General features: G+C 35.5%; 1 protein-coding gene across 5 annotated transcripts in view; it reads left to right on the forward strand.

The window, feature by feature from the left end:
- The window catches only part of VPS41 (VPS41 subunit of HOPS complex), a 109,487-nt gene extending 88,009 nt beyond the window's left edge, over positions 1–21,478 (forward strand). For all 5 annotated transcript variants that reach the window (XM_021546640.3, XM_085570686.1, XM_021546648.3 and 2 more), the window contains 11 exons: positions 822–966; positions 2,249–2,290; positions 2,398–2,448; positions 3,657–3,794; positions 6,545–6,599; positions 7,612–7,752; positions 9,248–9,384; positions 16,026–16,125; positions 16,908–16,952; positions 18,386–18,465; positions 20,027–21,478. In XM_021546640.3, the coding sequence (XP_021402315.1) occupies positions 822–966; positions 2,249–2,290; positions 2,398–2,448; positions 3,657–3,794; positions 6,545–6,599; positions 7,612–7,752; positions 9,248–9,384; positions 16,026–16,125; positions 16,908–16,952; positions 18,386–18,465; positions 20,027–20,107 (1,015 nt within the window). In that variant the 3' untranslated portion in view covers positions 20,108–21,478. The remainder of the gene's footprint in view (positions 1–821; positions 967–2,248; positions 2,291–2,397; positions 2,449–3,656; positions 3,795–6,544; positions 6,600–7,611; positions 7,753–9,247; positions 9,385–16,025; positions 16,126–16,907; positions 16,953–18,385; positions 18,466–20,026) is intronic.
- The last annotated feature ends 2,016 nt before the right edge of the window (positions 21,479–23,494 follow it).

Here is a 23,494-nt window from a genome sequence, read left to right on the forward strand (position 1 = left end):
TGCTCAGCTCTCTTAACAGAAATCTTCTTTGCTGCAGTGTACAGAGTGTTAGCTTTCTCTCCTCTCCACTCTGCTGATTGCACAGCTTAGCAATCCTTTAGCCTTCCTTGTAAAGTTCTCATTGAGTATGAAAGCAAATTGTCAAGCATGAGATTGGATTTCCAACTCCTCTTTCCAAAGTAAATAACTAGCATTCCTTTTCATGCTGTCAGAGGAAACCTCTCTTCTAAAGTGTGCATTTCAGAATTACCCATGTAAAAATAAAATGGTAGGGAGTTTTGCCCACTATTTAAGAAGCAGTGTATTTAGGTTTACTGCACGAATGGAAATATGTGACTAGAAAATGTGCCAAAACTGATCTGGTTCTTGGTCACTTCATACAGGGATAAAGCTATTTGATTTTGTCAGCCTGATCACTGTGTTATTTTCTTACTGCTACTTTCAAGAAGGAAGAGATAGTGTCTATTGCTATGTTACAATCTGCCAGAAAGTTTTAAGAGAACAATGTTTTTTTAGTTCTGAAGAGTGTTCCAATTGGTTTCCAAGAATTGAAGGGCTGTGAGTTGAAAATGGAGAATGAAAAGGCAGAAAACTGCAGGTCTAAACACAAATGAAGGCCAATAGAAACAGAGGTGAAATTAATGTTGCCTGATGTTTATTTCCCTTTAAAAAAAGGAATCACAGGTCTGTTTAGATACTTATAAAATCAAGTAATATCCTAATGTCTTACATACTAGAGTATGTTTATATTTTATCTCATAAGTGACTTTTCTACACTTAAGTATGTAACATTACATGTATTATTATCCTGTTTTTATCAGGTACACTTACGATCAGCGCTATGGCAGAGCCCTAGAAATCTACTTAACTCTGAGGCACAAAGATGTCTTCCAGTTGATCCACAAGCACAATCTCTTCAGTTCTATCAGAGACAAAATTGTTCTGCTCATGGATTTTGATTCAGAGGTATAGTGATCCTAATGATTTTATATTCACTTTCCTCTAGATACAATTTAAGAGATTAAAAATAAATTATCTATAGATGATGATGAGGCAGAGAGTGTGTTTGCTGCATCTGGATACATTCTGAAATAAGGAAGATTGTTTGCCTAGATTGCAAAATAACTGACCCAAGGATTATTTTTTACCTTCATATTTCCATTTGTATTTCCTTTCCATTTCCATTTGTCACTCTCAGTGAGAAGAGTGTCCACATTATTTGAGGACATTGTCGTGAGTCTCAAGTCACAACATTGAATGTCATTTCACACAGAGTATCAATTTACCATGTTATTCTTTCTGTATTTTGAATCAAATAATGGTATTAATAAGCCAAAGAAAGGAGATAGTGAATTTTTTTAGGCATATATTAAATGTACTTGCCATTTTCCTTCCACCACAGAAAATTAATCTGCTTCTGAAAGTTTACAAGGTTATTAACCTAAATTCCAAAAATCAGGAAGTGTTTATTCCATGCTGAGTTCTATCTTCTTTTTTTCCAGCTGGCTGTAAAACCTGAGCAAATGAATTTTGGTGTGATCACTGGGAAGATAACCAAGTAGATCTCTTTTTTTCTGTGCAATAGTTGTTTAAGCACTGTAGCTAAAACATGGATCTCTGCTATTGGTGATTGTCTTTAGTATGCCCATTCTAAACTACATGGAGAAAAAAAAGTATATATATTTTTTAATCCAATAGAATAAGTCATATCTGGAATCTGTGGTTTGGTATATTTTGAAAGTGAACCAAAAGTTTGCTCTTGAAAGAGGAAGCAGAACCTGAATCCTGGTGGCCACTTGGCTTACATGGTCCTGGTCTGCTTGATTAATGGTATTGGTCTGCAGGTAGTTTGGAGGAATCCAGTTGTGAGGCAGATTGAATTGTATGTTTCTTACATAGTCATCACCCTACAGTTCCCTTTTGAGATGGAGCAAATGGTATTTTTACATCGTTTGGCAGTGTCTTTTTGTAACTGATGGTGATCCAGTGGGCATACTTTGCCTGCAGTGTAGGTGCACAGCACGTACTGATATTAGTGAGGGAACTTAGGAGAAGTATGCTGGAGGAATACTCTGATGCTGTGCTGTCAGGATATGTAGGTGTTATGTAAATTGCTCTCTGAATTTCTGTTGCTGAAAAGAGTGGGTCTGTCCATCTGGCACCCATCAGTGAATAAGCATAATACTATATAGAGTGTAAGAAAATATGTGTACCTGTTACCTACTTGAATTCTCTTTCTCTGTTGTAGAAAGCAGTAGACATGCTTTTGGATAATGAGGATAAAATTTCTGTGAGTATAACAAGTTAATGGCATGGCAGTCCAATGCTAGCTTTTATTACCTGTCCTTTTTCCAGTCTTGTAAATGTGATGTTTATCACAGATTTGTTTTGTTTCAGATTGACAGAGTTGTTGAAGAATTAGAAAACAGGCCTGAGTTACAGCATGTGGTAAGTATTCCTGTATTCTGTTGATTTCAAGTTGAGCTGCGTAAAATCTTGGCTGGACATACCTTTTACAGATGTGTTTATCTTGTCAAAGTGCACCTGACACTGAAATGCCATTAATGATGAGAGACAAAGTAGCTACTTCCGCCTATTTCCTATTTAGCATGGCCATAGCATCTTCACTGTAGTTAAATGATCTTAAAGTGTGTACCTGTGATAATTTGATAACATAATACAGGTTTATTAACATCTCCTTATAGCATTGTAGGCACTTGTCTTTTCTGGTCAATTACTTCTTGCTTTTATTCCTCCTTTTTCCCTCCCAAAAATGGGATTGGTTGGTGGGTACAGCTGTAAAATACATTTTGCTGATCCATTGAGAAAGTGAATTGTTTGTTTTCCTGCAGCTGTAACCTCCATACATTGTTAAATTGTTCTTGTTTTTACAGAATTACAGTAGCACTGTAACGCTCTGGCTTCACACTGCTATTCTAAAAGCTCCTCTTTGGTTTGAACATCCTGTCAGTGGAGTGCATAATATGTGACTGTGGATTTGGGCTGTATTAGAGAGGGAAGTTTAACTTGCTGCTGGTTACAGATAGGGCTCAGGTGTTCATCTGGTAAAGAGAAGATTTATGGGCTAGAGATCTGATTATGGAAGCAGATACATGAAAAATGCGGTCCACAGCCCAGGAGCCTTGCAAAGGCAACTGACAGACTGTCAGTTTACAGAAGGGATGTACACAGAGGAAGGCAACTAAGATAGTGAATGGTCTAGAGGGGAAGCCATACAAAGAGCAGCTGAGGTCACTTGGTTTTGTTCAGCCTGGAGAAGAAGAGACTGAGAGGAATCCTTGTAGCAATTTACACCTTCTTCACAAGGGAAGCATCAGCAGGCACTAATCTCTTCCCTGATGACCTGTGACAGGACCCAAGGGAACAGCATGAAACTGTCAGGGGAGGTTTAGGTTAGATAGTAGGAAAAGCTTCGCCCACTAGAGTGGCTGGGCACTGGAAGGCTTCCACTCTGGGGAAGTGGTCACAGCATCAAGCCTATCTGAGTTCAAGAAGCATTTCAACAATGCTATCAGGAACATGGTGTGGTTCCTGGGGCTGTTATTATTATGTGATTCCCTTCCAACTCAGGAGTTTCTATTATTCCATTAATAATATTGGATGAGTTTGAATTCTAATTCTTTTTTGATTCCTAGTATTTACACAAGCTTTTCAAAAGAGACCACCATAAAGGCCAACGATATCATGAGAAACAGATCAGCCTTTATGCTGAATATGATCGACCAAACTTACTTCCATTTCTCAGAGACAGCACACATTGCCCACTGGAGAAGGTAAGCCCCAAAAATCCTTGATTTTTATCAAGGTCCTGGTCTGATAGCTCGTAGTCTTGTGAATTTCAAGCCGTGTCTGGTACTGCCCTCTACTGCCAATATGAGGGATCCTTTGAGTTTGTGACCATCACCTGCAGTTTGGTTTGCAGAGCTGATGACACCTGAGACTTTCCTCTCTCAGCTCTCAGGGCAGGAATTGATGGGTATTTTTAATGCAAAAGTTCTGACTACAGTTCTAACTACAACATATCTACTCATAAGTGCTTAGTCTGACTGAACAGTAGGTTATGAGTTCAAGAAATTGACAATCATTTTGCCAAATCTAGGAGCTGTTTATGTTAGATCTTGAAAAACCAGTAGCTGTAACTGTAGTTATTCTATCTTTTTATTGTAAGGCCATAAGTTTCTGATGAACAATATACACAATATACATCACTGAACTAACAGGGCTAAAAGTATTTTGTCTTTGTACTTTGCCTAATACACTTGGGGTTTTACAGAGTACCAGGTTTCCATCTTCTAATATTTTTATATTTTTTTCTATTTTCCTTCCTTGCTCTTTCTTGTCAAAATACAAAATGCATAAAGGTAAGGCCAATCTTGAGTTGTTTCCCCTGCTTGAATGAATGCAAAACAAATGGAAATTCTAAGTTTTCCAGTTTAGATGGCTCAGTATTATATTATCTGTATTTGTTGCTGTTAATAGCTGAGCAAAGCAGACTTTGTGAAAGGGTGCCTATCCATATGCAGCTATTGTGACAACACAGTGGAGTAGTTTTCGAGTGTAATATTGAATTTTGTATTTTACATGGTTAACATTCTCAAGAAAACCAGTACTGTTCCTGGTACCTCTCTTGTTTTGCATGGTTTTGTCTAGTGGAAAATACATTCTTGGGATTAGAGAATTGGGACTTGTTGAAACCATTACCTGAAAATAGTTTGCCTGAGAGGCTTCCAGCCAGAAACTTTCATCTACAATATTGGTTTACTTCTTTTTAACTTTCTGATCCTTAGTTTCTGTCTTATGTATTACTCATGTGATCATGGTTTTATGTATAAAACCTTACCTGCATTTTTTTTTTAGTTTTGAGGCAAATTAATTTTAGTTATTGCGCATCCAGCCTCCTATCTTTAGTGGCAGGTGGTGCAGAAAATTGCTGTGTGAAACTGATGTTCATTGCTTGCACTGCTTTGCTGAAGATATGGGCTATGAGCAAGAATAGGTGAGAGACCATATCATCAGCTTTTGGAAGGTGTGGTGCAATAATCACCAAAGTCAAGAGAGAAGAATGTCAGAAAAAAATGTATAATTCTAACTTTAATGTTAAAATTTTAACATCTTTCTGTAAGAAGCTAAGGAAGAGATGAAAAGATACTATTAATTCTGTAATTATACTTCTTACCATACATAACACTTCTTATGACATACAGATCCTTGTTCTAAGAAATTGAAGAGGGGACTAAGAATTTCCCAGTTACCGCTAATTTCAGTTTCTGTTAAGCAAGTTCCAACACAGTGTATAAACTGCAAAAAGCAATTTCTGTTTGAAAAAATCCACTCTTATTATTGCCCTAATGAAATTATAAACTCATCAAGAAGAAACAATTTGTGCTCTCTAGAGCACAATTTTGCTCCTCTCTCTCTTTTAGTCAAGTGCAGTTTAGCAAGCGTTTTGAAAATGAGCTGGAAGAGAAGTAGGAATGTTCCCTATTTTCCTCTAGAGGGAGCATGACAGTCAGGAAATGGCAGTATCTAGAACTACTGAATACCTGGTGCTTTGTAGTTTACCTTTTAAGTGGAGAGGAAAAAGAGGGCTGTCAGCTATGTATATAGCTTATTAGTATTATTCATACCTCCATTCACCTGAAGTATCTACTTGGTAATTCACTTACCTCTAGCCCAAAGTTTGTTGTCCATACCTCTGATCCTTACAGTAACCCTTCTGAAATAATGAGAATTGGAAGGAAACGTTAATTCCTACCTCTTCTTTGATTGTAGCTATACTTTATGTATTTAAAATTTTTATTTCAAAGTGTGAAGGTTGGTGAACAGTTGTCTTTACAGGAATGTTATGAATCTTGAGTTTGCTTTCTGTTTCCAAATTCATGGAAACATTCATTGCATTGTTTATGGCGTACCAGCCCTGCTGATTTCCTGTTACTACAAACCCATTGGTAATCAGTTTGGTAGTTTTTATAATTGTGGTGATTTCCAGCTGCATGCAGATTCTGTAGCTGATAAAGATACTTGGCCCTCAGGTCTTTAAATCAAATTTATGAGAAATGCTTCCTCCATATTCTTTCATATTTGTTATTTTGTATTGTCTTCTTGGTACACAATTTGAAGGGCACTCTCTCTCCTGAAACCATTCTGGTTACCCTGAGGAGATTTTCAGTCTTGTGTTACTAATGTTTTGTATTAACCAACTTTTGGAGGCAGAATAAAGATGTTGCCGGTAGAATTAAAGTCAGATATTGATGTAGTCCAGACTGAAATACCTGTTCTGTCCCCAGATTTATTCAGTCTCAGAATTTTAAAGAGAGTCATGGAAGTCATAGAGTTTCTCTTCTTAATTAGGATAAGAGGACTTGGCAGTGCTTATTAAGGGAGCCGCATTCCTGTCAAAATGAATAATGTAACTTCATGAAAAAAATCACTTCAAGCTTCTTGCAGCATTTATGATCAATAATATTTCATGTTGCATGGTTTCCTTGTATTCTCTTCTCTCTTCTCTTCCCTTACATTCAAGGCTCTTGAGATCTGCCAGCAGAGAAACTTTGTAGAAGAGACAGTCTATCTTCTAAGTAAGTAACGAATAAATCACTGTGATCAATTATAACACTTTTAAACTTGTAATAAAGTTTATAATGTGAAGATATGTTATCTAATATCTAAACCAAATAACACAATTTAGAAAATAAAGCACTGGATCAATATGACGTCTTAATATATTGTGTTACTATGTTTTTCATTTGGTGTTCTTCTGAAGTTCTGGAAGTGTTACAGAGGTTATAGGGAGTAAGTTGAGTGGGGAGGTATTTCTGATGCAATCTCCAAGAGATTAATAATACTGTTCGTTTTGAAAAGAGAGGAGAAATTAAACAAATGTTTTATTCTGAATACATCTCAGAAGCTTAGTATTATTTTTTGCTGAGATGAAAGATTTGCTTATATTGCTATCTTTTTTTTCCCATAAAATTAGTTGTAAATTAACTCCTTCAGCTGGCCAAGAAATCTACCTCTGAATGAGAAGCATTGGAAGACTTATGTATATGTTTATGTATTAGTCATGAACAGAATAGTAAACATGTTTTAAACAATCTCTGGTTCAGTAAAAAGAATATTTTGTGGACCATTTCAGTCCAGTGGAGAGTAGGATTTACTAATGATTTTATTTTAAAAATAGTTCATAATTTCTGCTTCCTCCTCCTGTTTTCTCTTATTTTTCATGGGTGTAAGCTGTGCTATATTTACCGCAAATTAAGAAGGCTCATGTGGGCCCTTGAAGATGGTATTTCATGTTATAATTTACATTTGTACACATACACACACTGCCCCTCATGTTAGATGTTGCTGAAGTTCAGAACCCCAAATATGACCTAACACATCTTTGACAAATCCTCCATGTCCCAATCCAGCAACCTGCTCCAAGCACTTGTTCATATTATACTGATTTGCATTCCTACATCTGAATTGACTAGACTTGGTCTTAGTTGAATTAGTTTGAGTCAACTTCACACTTACAAAATTCTTATTGAATGAGCACTGAACACTGATGAGCAATTAGCATTTATAGTCTCTTATTTTTACTTCCAGGCAGAATGGGTAATAGTCGCAGTGCCTTGAAGATGATAATGGAAGAATTGCAAGATGTAGATAAAGCTATTGAATTTGCCAAGGAACAAGATGATGGAGAACTTTGGGAAGATCTCATTTTATATTCTATTGACAAGCCACGTAAGTGGGACTGTTTCTGGGAAGCTTGCATGCGTAGAATGCTTTTGCAAATAAAGGATTGAATTATTCACATGTATGTTACAGAAGGTGTTTTTGTGTGGTCAGGGAGGTGTTATAGTTTGTTCTGTCCTAGTGTGCATAAAAACGTGCAGTAAGGCAGTGTGAGGGTATGATACACAATGACTACTTGGAGGCTTAACATTGAATAAGCTCTGCATAATTCTCTCCTTAATGACAAATCAAGGGGACAGTAGTGCTTTTAGTTTAGCAGAATGAGACTTTATTTTTAGACAGCCTCAAAACACATTCTGCAGGTTTGATGAGTATTTTGTATGTTATCTGCTTCCCTTCAAGATTCTGAACATGAAAAGCCTATACCTTTCTTCCCTCAGTAAAAAAAAACTAATTTATTTTCTTTCTGTGTTACAAAGGTAAGATTGGTTATAATGAGTACATTTTGCCTTTCATTCAATTATATTAATAGCTGCTTCTAGTTAAAGGGTTAGATGGACTCAGAAACATAAGTATCAATGTTGTCAAGGAGGCAGATTTGAGGAAGTTCAAATTACTAAGAAAACAGAATTTTCTTAACTACCTACTCTATTAGTTTTTTTCTTAACTATCTTCTATTAGTTTTTGCATCCTCTTCTGGGGCTTTAAATCAAGACTGTAAAGTCTCTTGGTATTATTTTCTATTATCCCCCTATTTTCTGGGGAATTGAGAGTCTTGTAGAATTAGTGTCAGAATATGTATCTTTTCATCCCTTGGTTGCTAATTTTGAAAGGAAGAAGTGACCAGAATCTGTTAAACTTCAAGAAGAATGGCATTCTCAAATTACACATACTTGAATGCATCACTCAAAGTGATGCTGCAGTCAGTGATATCTTTAGAGCAAAAGGAATTCAAAGCATACAGAATTCTCTCAGTAACTCTATGTAGCAGTTTCTGCCTATAAGCAGAGCAGCTCTGATATTCCTTAGTTGTGGGGGTTGAAGAAAACACACAGCATTGAGTCATCATTCTAGTGGGTTTTTTAGCCAGATGCTCTTCAAAGAGCAAAAGAATTATGTCACTCTCACCAGTGTTTAGAAACACACTGAAATCAGGCTAGGTGCTTGAAAGTTTGTTTTTAAACCCTGGAACTGGGAATGGAATTACCACATAAAGTAGTTATTAGTAGTTAAAACTATTTGTTTGAGTGCTCTCTTTACTGAATCAAAATGCATTATTTACTTGTGAGTTTGTGCTGGAGACTCAGTTACCACTTTGCTGAATACACTAGAAGTTCTGTAAGTTGCCAGACTGTATCTTCCTCACCTTCCCAAAGGCTTGTATTCAAGTAAATACAGCTGCAAGAAACATACAAAGATTGTACAAGCGACTTAGTGTTTTCACTTAGTAGAGAACTGTCAAGTAGCTTGTCACCAAAGTATCCTTTAACAGCTATTTTGCTGGATTGTTTTTCTTAATTTCTTTGTCTCTTGGTTTTCACAGCTTTTATTACTGGTTTGTTGAACAATATTGGAACCCATGTCGATCCTATTCTTTTGATCCACCGCATTAAGGAAGGCATGGAGATTCCTAATTTGAGAGACTCACTAGTGAAAATTCTTCAGGACTACAACTTGCAGGTAGATGTTGCATTCTTCATGGGATACTAATTTTCAGGGAGACAGAAAACAGTCTTTGTCAATTAACAGCACAAGAAATTGCTATCGTGATTTGTTCAGTCATTGGTCATGGACACTGTGGGTCAATACAAAACTATGATAGAAATAGTGGAAATTTGCCAAGATTTTTTGATGGCTTCTAGCCCTTCTCAATGTCTTCCATACTGTCATAAGCCTGGTGCGTAAGTAGAACTGGAAGCATCTTGAGTGATTCAGCCTATTTACACTGCCCAGCTGTCCAGTATTGGAAAGTTTCATGACCAGTACTTCTCATTCTATTTCATATGAATGCAGAGGCAGAATGGAGGCAGAATGCAACATGCCCTCACTGAAACATTCATCAGGTGTTAGAGCCATATATTAAGTGTCATACTAACTGAAGGAAGATGAACTTTTAAAATCAAATTCATGTGAATGATGCAGAATCAGTTGGTTGAAGCATTATTCTAATAATGCCGAGGTTGTAGGTTCAATTCCTGTATTATGGACCATTCACTTTAGAGTTGGACTCAGTACTGCTTCCAACTCAGAATATTTTGTGCCTGTGTTGCTGTTTATGCATTTTTTTAAAAATTGACTGTTAACTGGATTATGGAAGTTCTTTCCCCAGCATAATTATACAGGTATGTGCAGTCCCCTGCATGATTGGTTCTGACACATATTTTGTAAGAACTTACAAGAAGCATAATTTTCCATGTTCCCTGTAAGTAGCCAGCAGAGTGTGTTGCATTGCATATTTTAAATCTCCCTGCTGCAAAAGGAGTCCCAAACTTGAATTCTCTGTATGGTGTTCTGCATTATTCTACTGAAAGATACAGATGCCTCCAGTGTGACTATGCAGAGTCCAAGAAAACGTAGCTCAGTAGGCAGCTGAAACTCTAATTTTCTGAGCCTCAAATATTTGTTCCCCATCTGCTCTTCATCTTTTAACATTCTGAGCTAATGGATAGACTCAAGGGTTACATTAAGGTCATGGCTGGTATCTTGCTAGGCCAGCAAAAACCCATATCTCACTTCAGGGCAGGGTTTAAGCCTTTCTAAGGCTTTTCCATTATTTTTTAAAATGTGAACTTCAGATTATGACTTTGGCTATTTCAAAGAAGCATTTTACATTTCTTCATCTCCTGACACTTGTAAATAGATACATGTTGCATATAATGCATGTTTTAACATTACTTCATGTTTTGACTTCATCAGGTGAAGTCCAAAGCTACTATCCTTCCAAAATGATACTAGCTAAATATTCAACAGTTGCATGTTATTCTTGCTGCTGTCAGTATCACCATTGATCCTCCTATTCCTGCATTCTCATGAACTCAAAACGTAATAATTGTTGTGTTTGCAGGCAGACTGAGAAAGTGCTGTAAGCATAGCTTCAGCTTTATATATATACAGAGTACATTGTGTAGCTTCAGACAAAGCTGATGACATCAATATGGTCATATTTTGGGGATGGAAATACAATTTTTTCTATAAATACCTTTAAACACAATTACTTTTGGATTAAAAGCATGTATTTAATCTTGAGAATGATATCTAAAATGATTTAATGTTAGCATTGAAATGATTTGTGGATTTCAAATTAATTGATTTTGAAGTAGAGTTGGATAGCTCTAGGGCTGAAATTTAGATTTCATAGGGATAATAGAAATTAGAGAAGCTTATTGTAATTTGTGCTTGGCTTTCTTGTCTGATAGAAAAAAGTATAGCCCCAAAAAAGGCAATATTTCATTAGAAAAATGTAAGTTATAGTTTAAAATAAGTCTGTTCTTTAAGTGGTATTGGCAACATGAAATGCACTGTTTATGAACAGATGGTATATCTACATTGAAATTTAGAGCTCTTATTGCTCACCAAAGTAGCAAATTTTATAGAGGGAGTCAAATTTTATAGAAGGACTGTTTTTGTTATTGCTGCCTCATTAGCTGTTTTAAAGCCAGTCTTCAGTGTGTTTGTATGATGCCTGGTCATACCTCTGCACATGTTGTGTAGGTTCATGCTGAGAAGTCACTGGCCTTTATTTTGGCCTGGCACAACTCTGGCTTTTGGTAGAAACCTTGATGTGTAGCAAGAAGCATACCAGACATTTTGAACACACTCAGAAATACAAATTTCACTGGATTTTCTATATCTTCATTTTTTTGGATCTTGAGCTTTATATGCATGTAAGTTTTATTATTCTCATTTTCAGAGGCAAAAAGAATCTTGTGCTAGGATCCACGAAGGAGGAGCGCAGGTGGAAAGAGAACCTGCTGCTTGACTTGCAAGTCACTGCCTAACACAAAAATGATGCTGGTCTTTTCATAATGATAGCTTCCCAAAAGATGTTACTGCTGTGCCATTACATTGTTTAATTGTGGGCTCCTTTTTCAAGCCCTGATAAGATTGTTTCATACCTATGTAAGCATGCAAATGCAAATTCTGTATTATGCTTTTGAGTTTCCGTACCAGTAAACTTTACTTAGGTGTGATGTGAAATATGGGTAGGAGTTAAAAGCAGTGCCTTTGACAGACTTTGTCTTTTTGAGAACAATCCTTTCCATCCCAGCAAAACCAAGTAAATCAAACTGAGTGGCTACCAAAGTATGTGTGACTCACAGTGTGCATTAGAGAATCCAACAAGAAAGTGAACTAATGCAAATCAAATTTTGTTGTATTTTTTTTAATAAGGACTTTTCCTTGAATAATTTTTAATAATTTTGGCAGATTGTAGGCTGATGGCTTCACATTAAAAAATTGCCATCCACTAGATTAAATGCTGCCACTGCTCTATATGCTACTCTAAGCTCACCTCTGCTTTGTGGTTAACCTTTGAAATATGGTCACTACCAACCAACCAAGCATAGCACTAAAAACAGAATTAGATATTGTTATGGGCAAAAATAAAACATAGATCATGTATGACTTTATTCTGCAATTCTGCCATGAGCTTAAAACTAAGCACACTTCGAACTATTCCCTTAAGCAGGAAAATATTGAAGTGTTTTTTTGAATTGGGATTAAACCTTGAAGTGATTTTTTTTGGTTTTTTTACCCATGCAGATAATTTGTTTTGGTTTTATCTTTGACATTGCTTGAGTTAATGTATTAAAACCATAGTACCCAATCAAATGACCCTGATTGTAATGATGAAAGTTTATTTATTGCTGAATGCTGATTTTAGTGTATATGCAGTAACATATCACAAGCAAAAAGTTATGGAGACAAGGACAAAGTTATAGTTCTTTGAATTTTAATAGGAGCATTTAACAAATAAAGTGTAGTCTGAAGCTTTTATATTGCTTCTGAGATCTACCATGTTGCTGTCATAAATTTGTAGATAAATTAGACAGGTTATCTTAAAGAAAAAACTGCCTACTTATTAGAAATTACACATTCCTAGTGCTTTTTTTACATGTAAATGAGTCACCATTCTCTAGGTTTCTAAAGCATTTTATCACACATCTCCCAAAGAAGTCTGATAGTAAAATCTCCTTATTTGTAGACTTGTGAGTTAATTATAAGCCTGTTGTGCTTTCCAAATGTATAAAATAGGTGTCTTTTCAGCTTTGGTTTGTATCTGAATGAAATGTAGGAATTACTTGTGGTATTGGAAGAGGCTTAAATACCTACCTTGTTTTAGAAAGAAATGCTTCATTTTTCACCCTTTCTGTGTAATTTGTTAGAATAAATCCTTGAAAGATTTTGGTTTTCTAAGACTTCTTTTCTCCTAGCTTTAAAATACAGAAGCAATTTGTTTAGATGTAGTACATAGAGATTTTGTGGTTTAGCCATTTTACTCAAACATTGACTTACTAAGTTTGCACTTTGAACCTGCAGTAACTCTGATGGGTAGCAGACATTGATCCATTCACAGAATTCACATCTATCCATTCATAACAGAGTTTATGAACAAGCAGAACCCAGTGATAATCCAATGAATGCTGCTTGAAACATCACCTGGAAAAATTGTTAGGTTATGTTCCTGAACATAACTAAAAATGCTGTTGAGACACCTTGGAGGCATTAGAGGGTAGGTGGCAGCTTGCACAGGGGGACATGTGCCTTTTGGTTGTAAAGACTAAAAATTATGTGGTTTTAATTGTGGCAGTGATGCTGTCTGAAAGAATTTGAGAAACTTGGACTTTTTTGTGGGTTAAGCTGAATTGAGGCCTGAATTAATTCCAATAGTTTTGAGTAACCCTTTCAAATTAACTCCATACTGCAGTGCTTTTCTTTAAAGATAATGTTAGGCTTGATTTACCAATGTAAGTCAAGGCTGTTTTAATCAAATAGAATAGTTTATTATCTTCCCTAATGTAGCCAGAAAACAAACATTTTTGCTAAAACAGTTTTGGTTTTATCAGTTTTCATTAATTTCATGAAATGCATTATTTCTGCCTAAAACTTATTTCTGTAGGTACATGAGGCTGTCATGCTTTTGTTCACAATTACATGCCTTTAAAGGATAAATAAAATTCAGTTTCACCCTCAGTTCTGTTTCTTTTTGGAAAGTGGTTTCCAAGATCACAGATTTATGCCCATTGTCAGTTTTAACTAGTTCAACTTAACCTTAGGGTCAACAGTTACCTATTTCTCTCCCCTTTAATGAAGCTCCCCCTCTCTTGACTCAAATTCCCTTTCCTTTGCTTTCTGTAACTCTTAAATTATCCATTTTTGAGGTCTTCCAATAAATTTCTACAGAAGTGTTGAGAATTTTTTTACCATGAGAATAGACATTTTGCATTCTGCATTGTGATTTTTCCTTTTATATAATAATGGCTACTTATTGTATTCCATTTCTAGCAAAATAAGGTCTGACAGTCATTAAATGTGGTATGGAAAGATCTCAATGCTGTTTAAATAATGGGAGAAAGTGCATATTTCTTAAAATACATGTTTTATCAGATATTTCTGTTACTCCTGGGTTTTAAGGCATCAAACAGGATTGAGGTTTTCCAGTGAGCTAGTGATGTCTATTGTTTCCCTCATCATCTTCTTTCTTTTTAATGAATTTTTTCTATTAGCACACTGTATTTTAATTAAGAAATGCTAGGACACAGTTCCATATTCCCATTGTATCTTTGTTCTGCTTCTTTCATTTAAGATGGTCACAGCACCAAAGTTGTCAGAGTTCAAGAAACATTTAGACAATGTTCAGAGGCACTTGGTATGATTCTTGGTGCTGTTCTCTGTAGGGCTGGGAGTTGGACTAGACACAGTCTCATTCAGTTGTCCTTGCTAAAAGTTTCATGTATTTTTTTCAAACCTAGCAACATTTTTCTTTATTTAGAACAAAATTTTACATTCTTTGTTGCCTTTGGATAAAGTTGGCAAGAGAAAAACATAGCCAGATTGTTCCTGAGATTATCAACAGATAAAAATGATTCATTTTCTAAGTGCTTGCCCTGTAAATCTGCATTTAGTTGCTGGTGCTCTGAAATGTTTTATAGCTCAATGTTTCCAAAAATGGAAAAGTGTGATATACCTGTTGATATGCCCAATTTGAAATACTCACAGCGTTACTCAGTGTTAAATTTTTTTTAATGTACTTTGGATTTGCAATCTTATCTGCTTATCATTCTTAAAAGTATGTCCTTATTACTTCAGAATGTGTATATGAAAAGGTAGAGTTTTGGACAGTGTCCATCTGGCTGTAAAATCCATTATTGTATTTATTCTTAGGTATTTGCATTAGCTGTATTTTGCACTGTCTTAGAATGCTCCTGTAATACAAATGATCAGAAGAAAGGAATAACATTGCTTCTTTATACCCATCTTTTGGTAGGGTTGGTCACATAATAGTTGACTGTGAGTATCTTTGGAAAGCAGTTTTCAAAGGAATTGTTGTCTTGGAAAACAAATTTCCAAACATTAGTTTGGGAGGAGGAAGAAAAAATTCCAAAGTACTTAATGGGGTTTGTCATCTTTCCATACATGCTCCATTAAGTATTTTGAAATAAGTTTCTGTGTAATTCTTATGCCCTTGCTTTTTCTGTGTTTCAAAACCATTTCAGGCAATGATACGTTGATCTAATGAAAAATACCAAATAAGTCAAAAGGGAGCTGAGACTTTTGCTGAAGAGGAATGAACTAGGGACCTTTTGTTAGTTGCATGGACATTTAGTACTGCTTATTAAATGACTTCTCAGCAGGATATATGTGTGAACAAAATATATTTTGAATTGCAGTGTTTATGAATGTCTTATGATTATCAAGTACCTTTTCTGAAGAAGACAAAAAAGATACAGGAAGAAGAATTTTGAAATGGTTTGGGAATTAATTCTGAAGGGCACTGTATAAGTTCCTCTCTGTTGTAATTTGTTAACACCATCTCATAGAAAGACATTCATACTTATGATAATACTATCTCTTTAAAGAATTCTATTTCTTGATGTTTGATTTTGTTTTGTGGGGTTTTGGGGTTTTTTTGGGGGCTTTTCATTTAGATAGAGGTGATGGCAACACAAGGTTCCTCCTTTGCCTCCTTTATAATACCTTGAAAAGTTTTAAACATTTCTTGCACTCACTTTGGCAGCAAAAACAGAATGGTGACTTGTCAATATCGTTGATATGCCCATCTGTTAAACAACTGCTGTCTTTTATGTTCTTTGCACCAACAGATCTTGCTGCGGGAAGGTTGCAAAAAGATACTCGTTGCTGATTCTCTTTCTTTATTGAAGAAAATGCATCGAACTCAGATGAAGGGTGTTCTAGTGGATGGTGGGTACAGAGGAAACATGATGACTTTCAAGATTTTAATGACTATTTTATATAGACTGTTTATATACCTCCTGGCTGTCTGCTTTGGAAACTGGACAAAAGCCTACATTTTTTACCTTATCTGTAGAGTGTAGTAGGATACATGATGCTTTTCCCCTTTGCAAAGGAACTATTTGTATCTCAAAAACTACAAGACCCAGCATGCAGCTGTTTCTCTTGATCACTCTGCATAGCCAGTAATGTATTTTGTCCTGCAGTTTCTCTGTAAAGGCAAAAATGCTGTTTAATGTTAACATGGACAGTCAGATGGTAATAATCTGCAACCAAAGCAAAAGATACAAGATTGTCAGAAACAGTTGAAAATATTTTGCAAGGTGCTAATGATGCATGTGAGCAGCACTGTAATTCACACCAGCTGAGTGTTAATAGCAAGAGACAAAAGCTGACAGGACAGAGTACCAGAGCTTCTGCTCCAAAATGTTGCAGAGATACAGCTACCCATCCCATGTTCCTTGTTTCAGTCTGCCTTTTGTCTCTTCAGCACTGATCCTAAACATCCTCAATTCTGCAGTTCTACCGTCATCAAATATTTATTTATTGTGTTGTTATTAGAAATGCTATTTCAGTATTGCTCTTCAATTTTTAATAGATTCTATTAGGCATCTTAAGTAAATGCTTTAGGACCAAGCTCCATTTCTGTAATAGCAGTATGTTCATACTTACTTTATTAAAAAGTAAACATGGAGTTTGTTAACAAAGCTTAATTTTCCTTTGTTTTTCAGAGGAGAATATCTGTGAATCATGTCTGTCTCCAATACTTCCTTCAGGTAGGATGCTTTTCGAGGAAATAAAAAAAAAAAAAAAGAGGTTGTAAATTTTTTTAGTAGTATTTTAAGAGGAACTACTCTTTGCTTTTATTCGTAAAAATGTATAATATCTCTCGGTGATTGCTGTATAAATTTCAATCTCCTATGCAAAGCTTGCTTTTGAATTCTGACATGGGAGTAGAGTCTAACTGAACATTTTTTGTTGCAGTAAACCCAGATATTCTTTCTTATTCAACTTTAACTTCCTTGTTTTCTGTTTTGAATACATGGAATTCAAGGCAACTTTTCATTCCACCAACATACATATTCTCAAAGATTATTAGAACCACAAACCTAAGCCACCAAATCTTGTCCACCTCTGTTCGATTATTCACACTGAACTTGTAGACTGTAAAATTTTATGGAATGTATTTTTTGTCTGAATGGTGGTGAGTTCTTGGCTTCTGTCATGGGTGCCACATTTGCAATATCTTAAAACTGACTAGCATTTTTGCAACATCTTAAAACCTTCTAAAGTTAGTTGTGAAACTAGAAATTCAGGATGTTACTTCAGAGATGCACATTCTTCAAGACAACTGTAGTCCAGAAATACCAATGTAGTTGTTGGGTGCCTTAAAAAGAAACAGTTTTACTAAGAGACTATCTGTCATGGCCTGTTAAAGCAAGAATATGTAAGACGAAGCATATGTGTAGACATTTGTTTGTTTTCTAAGTGTTAATAGCCTGATAGAATCACTTAAAATTTATCTAGTTTCTACCATTTTTCACTTAAATAAATAAATAAAAACAACTATACTGGGATCATATGCAGCAATATACTGACAAGGATAATCTGGCAGAGTTGAATGAGCTATTGCTTTGAAGTATGTGTGTTGAGGAAAAAAGAGCCAAAGTAGAATGCGAATGATACTCGTGAGTGAGATGGTTATTCTTTAGATATGTAGATGTTATATTTAGGGTTCTAATTTGGCTAAATATTCATATGGGAATGAAAACTCAAATCATGTACCTTGGCAGCTTGTTGCCAAATTTCAGGATCATGGCATGCAGTATAGGCTCTAGAAGTGCTCAGTGTTCTGGTTCTTTTCACACTAGTGCAAGAAATTTTCTGCTAACTTTTCTTCAAAGCAGCTGCATTATTTGATGGTAGCTTACTCTTCTCCCTGCCCAAATTTAGCATGTAGCATATTTTGAGATTAAAAATTCCTAAGCCACAGAAAAAGGTTTTTTTGTAACTCCATCACTGGCACACATTTCCTGAAACCGTCACTCTTAATGGTTGCTATGTATGAGCCAGAATAATTTGGAAATTATTTTGAGAGGTGTTACTTGAAGTTTCTCTGTGTATAATAGAATGTGAGCATATATTGCTGTAGCCACTAAATTATTTGTTTCATTGCCCTGTTGAATGAATTTATTTTTCTGTTTCCCAGATGCCTCCAAGTCCTTCAGTGTGGTAGTGTTCCACTGCAGACACATGTTTCACAGAGAGTGCCTCCCTGTATCTAACACAGTAAGGAATTAGCTTAGTATGTCTGACACCTTTGCCAAAAATAAAGTCACACATTTTCTTTTGTCAGCTCTGGAGAAAGGCATGGGTCTATAAGGAATTGCATGATTATAGTAATAACTTGTGATGATACCACATAGTAGTAGGTGACCAAGGAAAGGGAGTTTAAGGATACTGCAACTAAAGTTCATCCAATGTAGAAAGAAATCACTGCTATTTGAACAGTATTTTATCACTTTCTGCAATCTGAATATGTAATGCAACTCTGAGACATACAGGGAATACAGTCTGTCTAATTTTTTAGTTCTTTTTCATTCCAGCTTTAACTAAGCATACTCAAAGATGAGAATAAAGATATTTTCTCAAGTGAGCCTTATTAAATGATTCTGACCTGGAAGACAGAAATCAATCATTTCAGAGTAAATATTTAAATATCTTTGTAATCATCCTTATGGTCAAAACATTTTTTTCTTTGTAAGTTGTTTGGGGGGTTGGTTTGTTTGTTCAATTAATACAAAGGAAAAATAACTTCTAGATATAACAGGGTTCAAATATAGGAACGAAAGCATTCGAATGGTAACAAAATCACATAGAAAAATAAATTTAAGTCTTTAAGATTCTTTATCTATATCTGAAAATTAACATGTAGTGAAAAAATAGCTTTAGTGAATCACTTCATCTGTAAGTAAACAGTGCTTGTAGCCATATGGTACAACATGGATACCTAAATATGTTAGGAAAAGCTGAATGTATTAGATGATTTGTACAAGAAAGCACAACAATTAGTAAATATTTCTTCAATATTTGCCACAAATTTTATTGTGAGCAATAATGTAGAATTTGTCTAGCATTCTCAATTTTCTGGGGCTGGTGACTGGTTAGGTGGGATTTTTAAATGTTACATAGCTATTATATATATTCATAGACAGTATGTATAAATACAGGGATGTGTTCATGTAACAGAGCCAAATTTCTCCTGTTACACTATATTATGTGGCCTTAGGTGATCAGTCGTGTTACTGATATTTGGTTATTGGTGACAGACTGAAATGAAAACAGTGCATGCACAAAATGCACACAGAGCTAAACACAGAGTAACGATAAACACATCTTTGATGTCAAATGACAGTATTTGGGCCCTGATCTCAATTGTTGGAAATCTGTGCAGCATTACCCAAAGACAGAGCTGTTACTAAGGCATCCAGTGGTTATTGGAGCTGACCAAGTGACTTTACTCTCATCTTTGTATATGAAGATAATCAGTGCTGTTTTTCACTGTGTACTTTTCATTTTGTTGTGAGGAAGTTTGACATTACTCTTCTGGCAGGTGGTGGTAATACCCTTGGAGTGAGTGGTGAGTTGTGCTGCCCTCTGACATCAGAACAGCCTGCTTTACTATGGTTTTCTATATTGTCTTCCCTCACCTATCCATGACTGTGTTGATTTGGAACAGTCTGACTGTGAGCAGTAATGTTGAGAAGGGCATTAGCACTTTTCATTTATCTTTACACATTCTGATGTGCTACATTTCTCTGAGAGATTCCTGTTTTCTTTTTTGATTTAGGTATCTTCTGTCCAGTTCTGCAATATATGCAGTGCCAAACACAGGGGGCCAGGAAGTGCAGTCCTGGAGATGAAGAAATAGCAGTGCCCTAGTTCTCCATGTCAGTCAGCGACACCAAATCTGTTAGGGCCTTGCAGAGCCACTGTAATTTTCCATTTCTGTATATAATTTTGATTGTGATTTAAAAGTAGTTCCTGTATTTTATCCTGTTCATTGAATATTTTGGGTAATGAGAAAATGTGAAGATCTTTCTCTGGCAAGTCTTTGTTATGCAACTCATATGTCATGGTTCCTTTGCTCAGCTTGTTATTTCATTCTGGAACAGAAAAAAAAATAAATAAAATGGGAAGAAAATCCCACGCAATTTAGAGATTTGTGTTTGCTGTCAGTTAATGTGCTTTACAGTTTGGAATCACATCAGGCTTATGGTTGGATATTGTAAAGAAAAATGTAATTCCATTAATTCAGCTCGCCAGACTACTTCAGTCCTGATTTAGTCTATTAGGGACCTGTTTACCTTGAGACCCATAGGAGTCTGACTCCTTTCAGTGGAATTGCTACAGAACTTGAAGTTGTGTGCCAACTCATATCTTCACTTAAGAAATTTGTTAACTGAATTCCATACACTGGCAGTTTGCCTTGGTTGCATATTCATAGTTCATTGGAACTGGTTAATTTCTCAATTCATCTTCACAATGCAGTAGTTTAAAGTGAGCTTTTCTCATGTTCAACTCCTCCAGAAACTTTATTTTTAGAAGTTAGCAGTAGGCCTTTACGCTTATTTTATGTGTGGTTGAAGTGCATGGTTTCATTTAAGTGCAAGGGAAAAATATGTATCTGACCTTTCAAAGGTAAAATCTCTAGAAGTTTCTTATGGCCTTAGCAATTTAACAGCTGAGTTAAATAAGTCAATTGGACATTAATAAAACAATATTTTTCATTTGAACTGCATTCTGTTTTGTTGATCCAAATCAAATGATCTTTGAGAATGTCTTCGCAGTAATGCAATCTGTTTATAATATATACTGACTAAATTCAGTATAAGCATCTTTTCCTTAAGAAAAGTTATGAGAACTCCCAACTTACTTTTCTGCTTTTTAATAACTTGAGTTTGAAAGTAACAATATATTGTTTTGCCATCAAATTGTACTGTTTGAACAAGTTAACATACTACCATGGTAAGGTCTAAAACAATGGTATATACTGCAGTCTATCTGTAAAACTGGAAAATGCGGTACCTCTAATACAATACCTTCTATATCTTATTCCCATGTAAGTACACCTTAAAATAATTTCTACTATGGAAACTTGGGTTTCTAGTTTATGTATATTCATAATATTATTTTAAAATCCTCTGGGCAATTGGTGTAGCAATCTGAAGAATGATTTTTTTTGTTGTCCATTGTGGAGATCTGTATAATACTGGAATAAAAATGTATTTAGAAATGCTAAGATTTACTCTGCATTATTACATAGGCAAAACAATCATTAAAAAGAATAGATCTTTCAAAACCATGCTTATCTTTTGTGTTAATACAGACAGTTGAGGAAAAAAAATTGTACAAATTATTAATGAACATAGATTAGGTGGAATAACAGAAGGGTAAGAAGTTTGTAGTGCAGGGAATAGTCTGCATACATCAAGCTTCACAAATAAGAATTAGTGCCTGGCTTTGCAGCTGTTTGTTTTCAGCAGCTACTACATATTCTCAGGTATATTGTTCCTTTATCCATTCTTCACTACACTGATCAGGAGAGCTACTTTGATTCCTAGTAAACTAAATATTCCAGTGACTTCAAGGGTTGTTTCACCATGATGTTTGAGTTATTGCATGCCATGCCTGTAAAAGTTTAAAAACTTTTTTAAACCCGCATTGTTCAGTAGATTTAAGCAGATTTTCTATATTCTATCCTAAGAATGCAATAAGTTGTCAGCTTACAGGAGGAAAAAGTCAAACTGCTTCTATACCTTTATATGGAAAAGTGTCCTGTAGATTAGAGTTGTAGGATAATTTTAAGAAGGTATATTTTTTTACTTCAGTTTGGCCATAAATTCCCTAAAGCATTTGAGCATTCTGTGACTCAGTTTGCTAGTCTGCTATCATCAGCAATCATACTGCATGATATCCTGGCACATTCTTTGCATTATGCAAGTAATTTTAAATCACTGTATGAAATTCTAATCAATATCTTCTCTAATTTCAAATCTTCTTTCATTTGGGCTTCAGGGACTACCCTTTTCATGTTCCTGAAGTCTAAATTTGCTCATTAAGATTCAGCAGGAAATGTGCAGACTTGACTTTGATATTCTTCTTCCTAAGAAGCCTTTACATCATAGAAAACATCTGATATTAGAGTCTAAAATATTCAGCTACCCAAGAGCTTTTCTTCTGAAGAAGAATTTTGCGTAAGAATTAACTGTAAAGTTGAAGAGCCTATCAGAAAAGTACAGAGTAGCACTTAATCAGTTTCAGTTGCACTTACTTCAGATGTCAAAGTTCTTGTGCTTCTAAGGTAAACTTAAAAGCTGTTTTTTCTCTGATACATCCAGTTCTGTGTGAGTTCTTGACCAGTAAAGGTAACTGAAAGGATTTGTGATGGATCAAGTAAGTAGAAATTGGTTTGTCATATCAAAACAGAGAAAACTATTTGGGCTTGTAAGCAGGACATCTCACCCCCCATAAGAACTTAAGTTGTTAACCAGTCAGGCAACTTAAACAGGAGTAGCTGGCTTGTAGAGAGTTATTTCCATGCCTTGGAGTTAATACTGGTCTTCCAACTGCCAATAAACATCTCGCTGTTGAAGTGAGAGCTGGCAAGATAGGTTGGATTTCTGACTGACAGACACTCTCACTTTTCAAACTACAAAAGCCACACCAAACTTTCACAATGCAGAAATCTTCTATACATTTTCCTGGAAATGTGGGGAGCTTTTCCCTTGAGTTAGGGATGCCTGCTTTGCTTTGCAGTTACTTTCCAGGGCTTACATGAAGGAATCTGTGTACATTACTGTCATTTCATTTTCACTCCTAATCAATACTATTTTTTTTGGTAGCTTTATTATAGATACCTTGATAGAGTGCAGTGTTATGCTGTAATCTATTAGTAGTTCTTTACTTTTATACTTTGTATAAGTAATTCTGATCAAGATCTTTATCTGTTGTCTCTTGTCTGTTTAATAAATAATTCATTTTTATAAATAGACCTGATCTGCCATCCTTAGAACTTGCCAAAGTGATTTCTTAAATTTAAACTGTTCTCAAAATCTGAGCCTAAGGCAGGGCTTGTTTAAAGCTCCCACTCATCCTGTGACAGGCTAAAGTGAGTCAGATGATTTTTCTCATCTTTCATTGTTCTATTATTTTAAACCCTCAATGCTGTGTGATAGGCTTGGTGAAAATGTTGGGCTACACTGAAGACTTTAGGGCACCCAAGAGAGTGGGGAGCTAGAGGTGCCTGCTGAGCATG

Source organism: Lonchura striata, chromosome 2 (genome assembly GCF_050655825.1).
Source record: "Lonchura striata isolate lonStrDom1 chromosome 2, ASM5065582v1, whole genome shotgun sequence".
In the NCBI taxonomy this organism is placed as follows: Eukaryota; Metazoa; Chordata; class Aves; order Passeriformes; family Estrildidae; genus Lonchura; species Lonchura striata.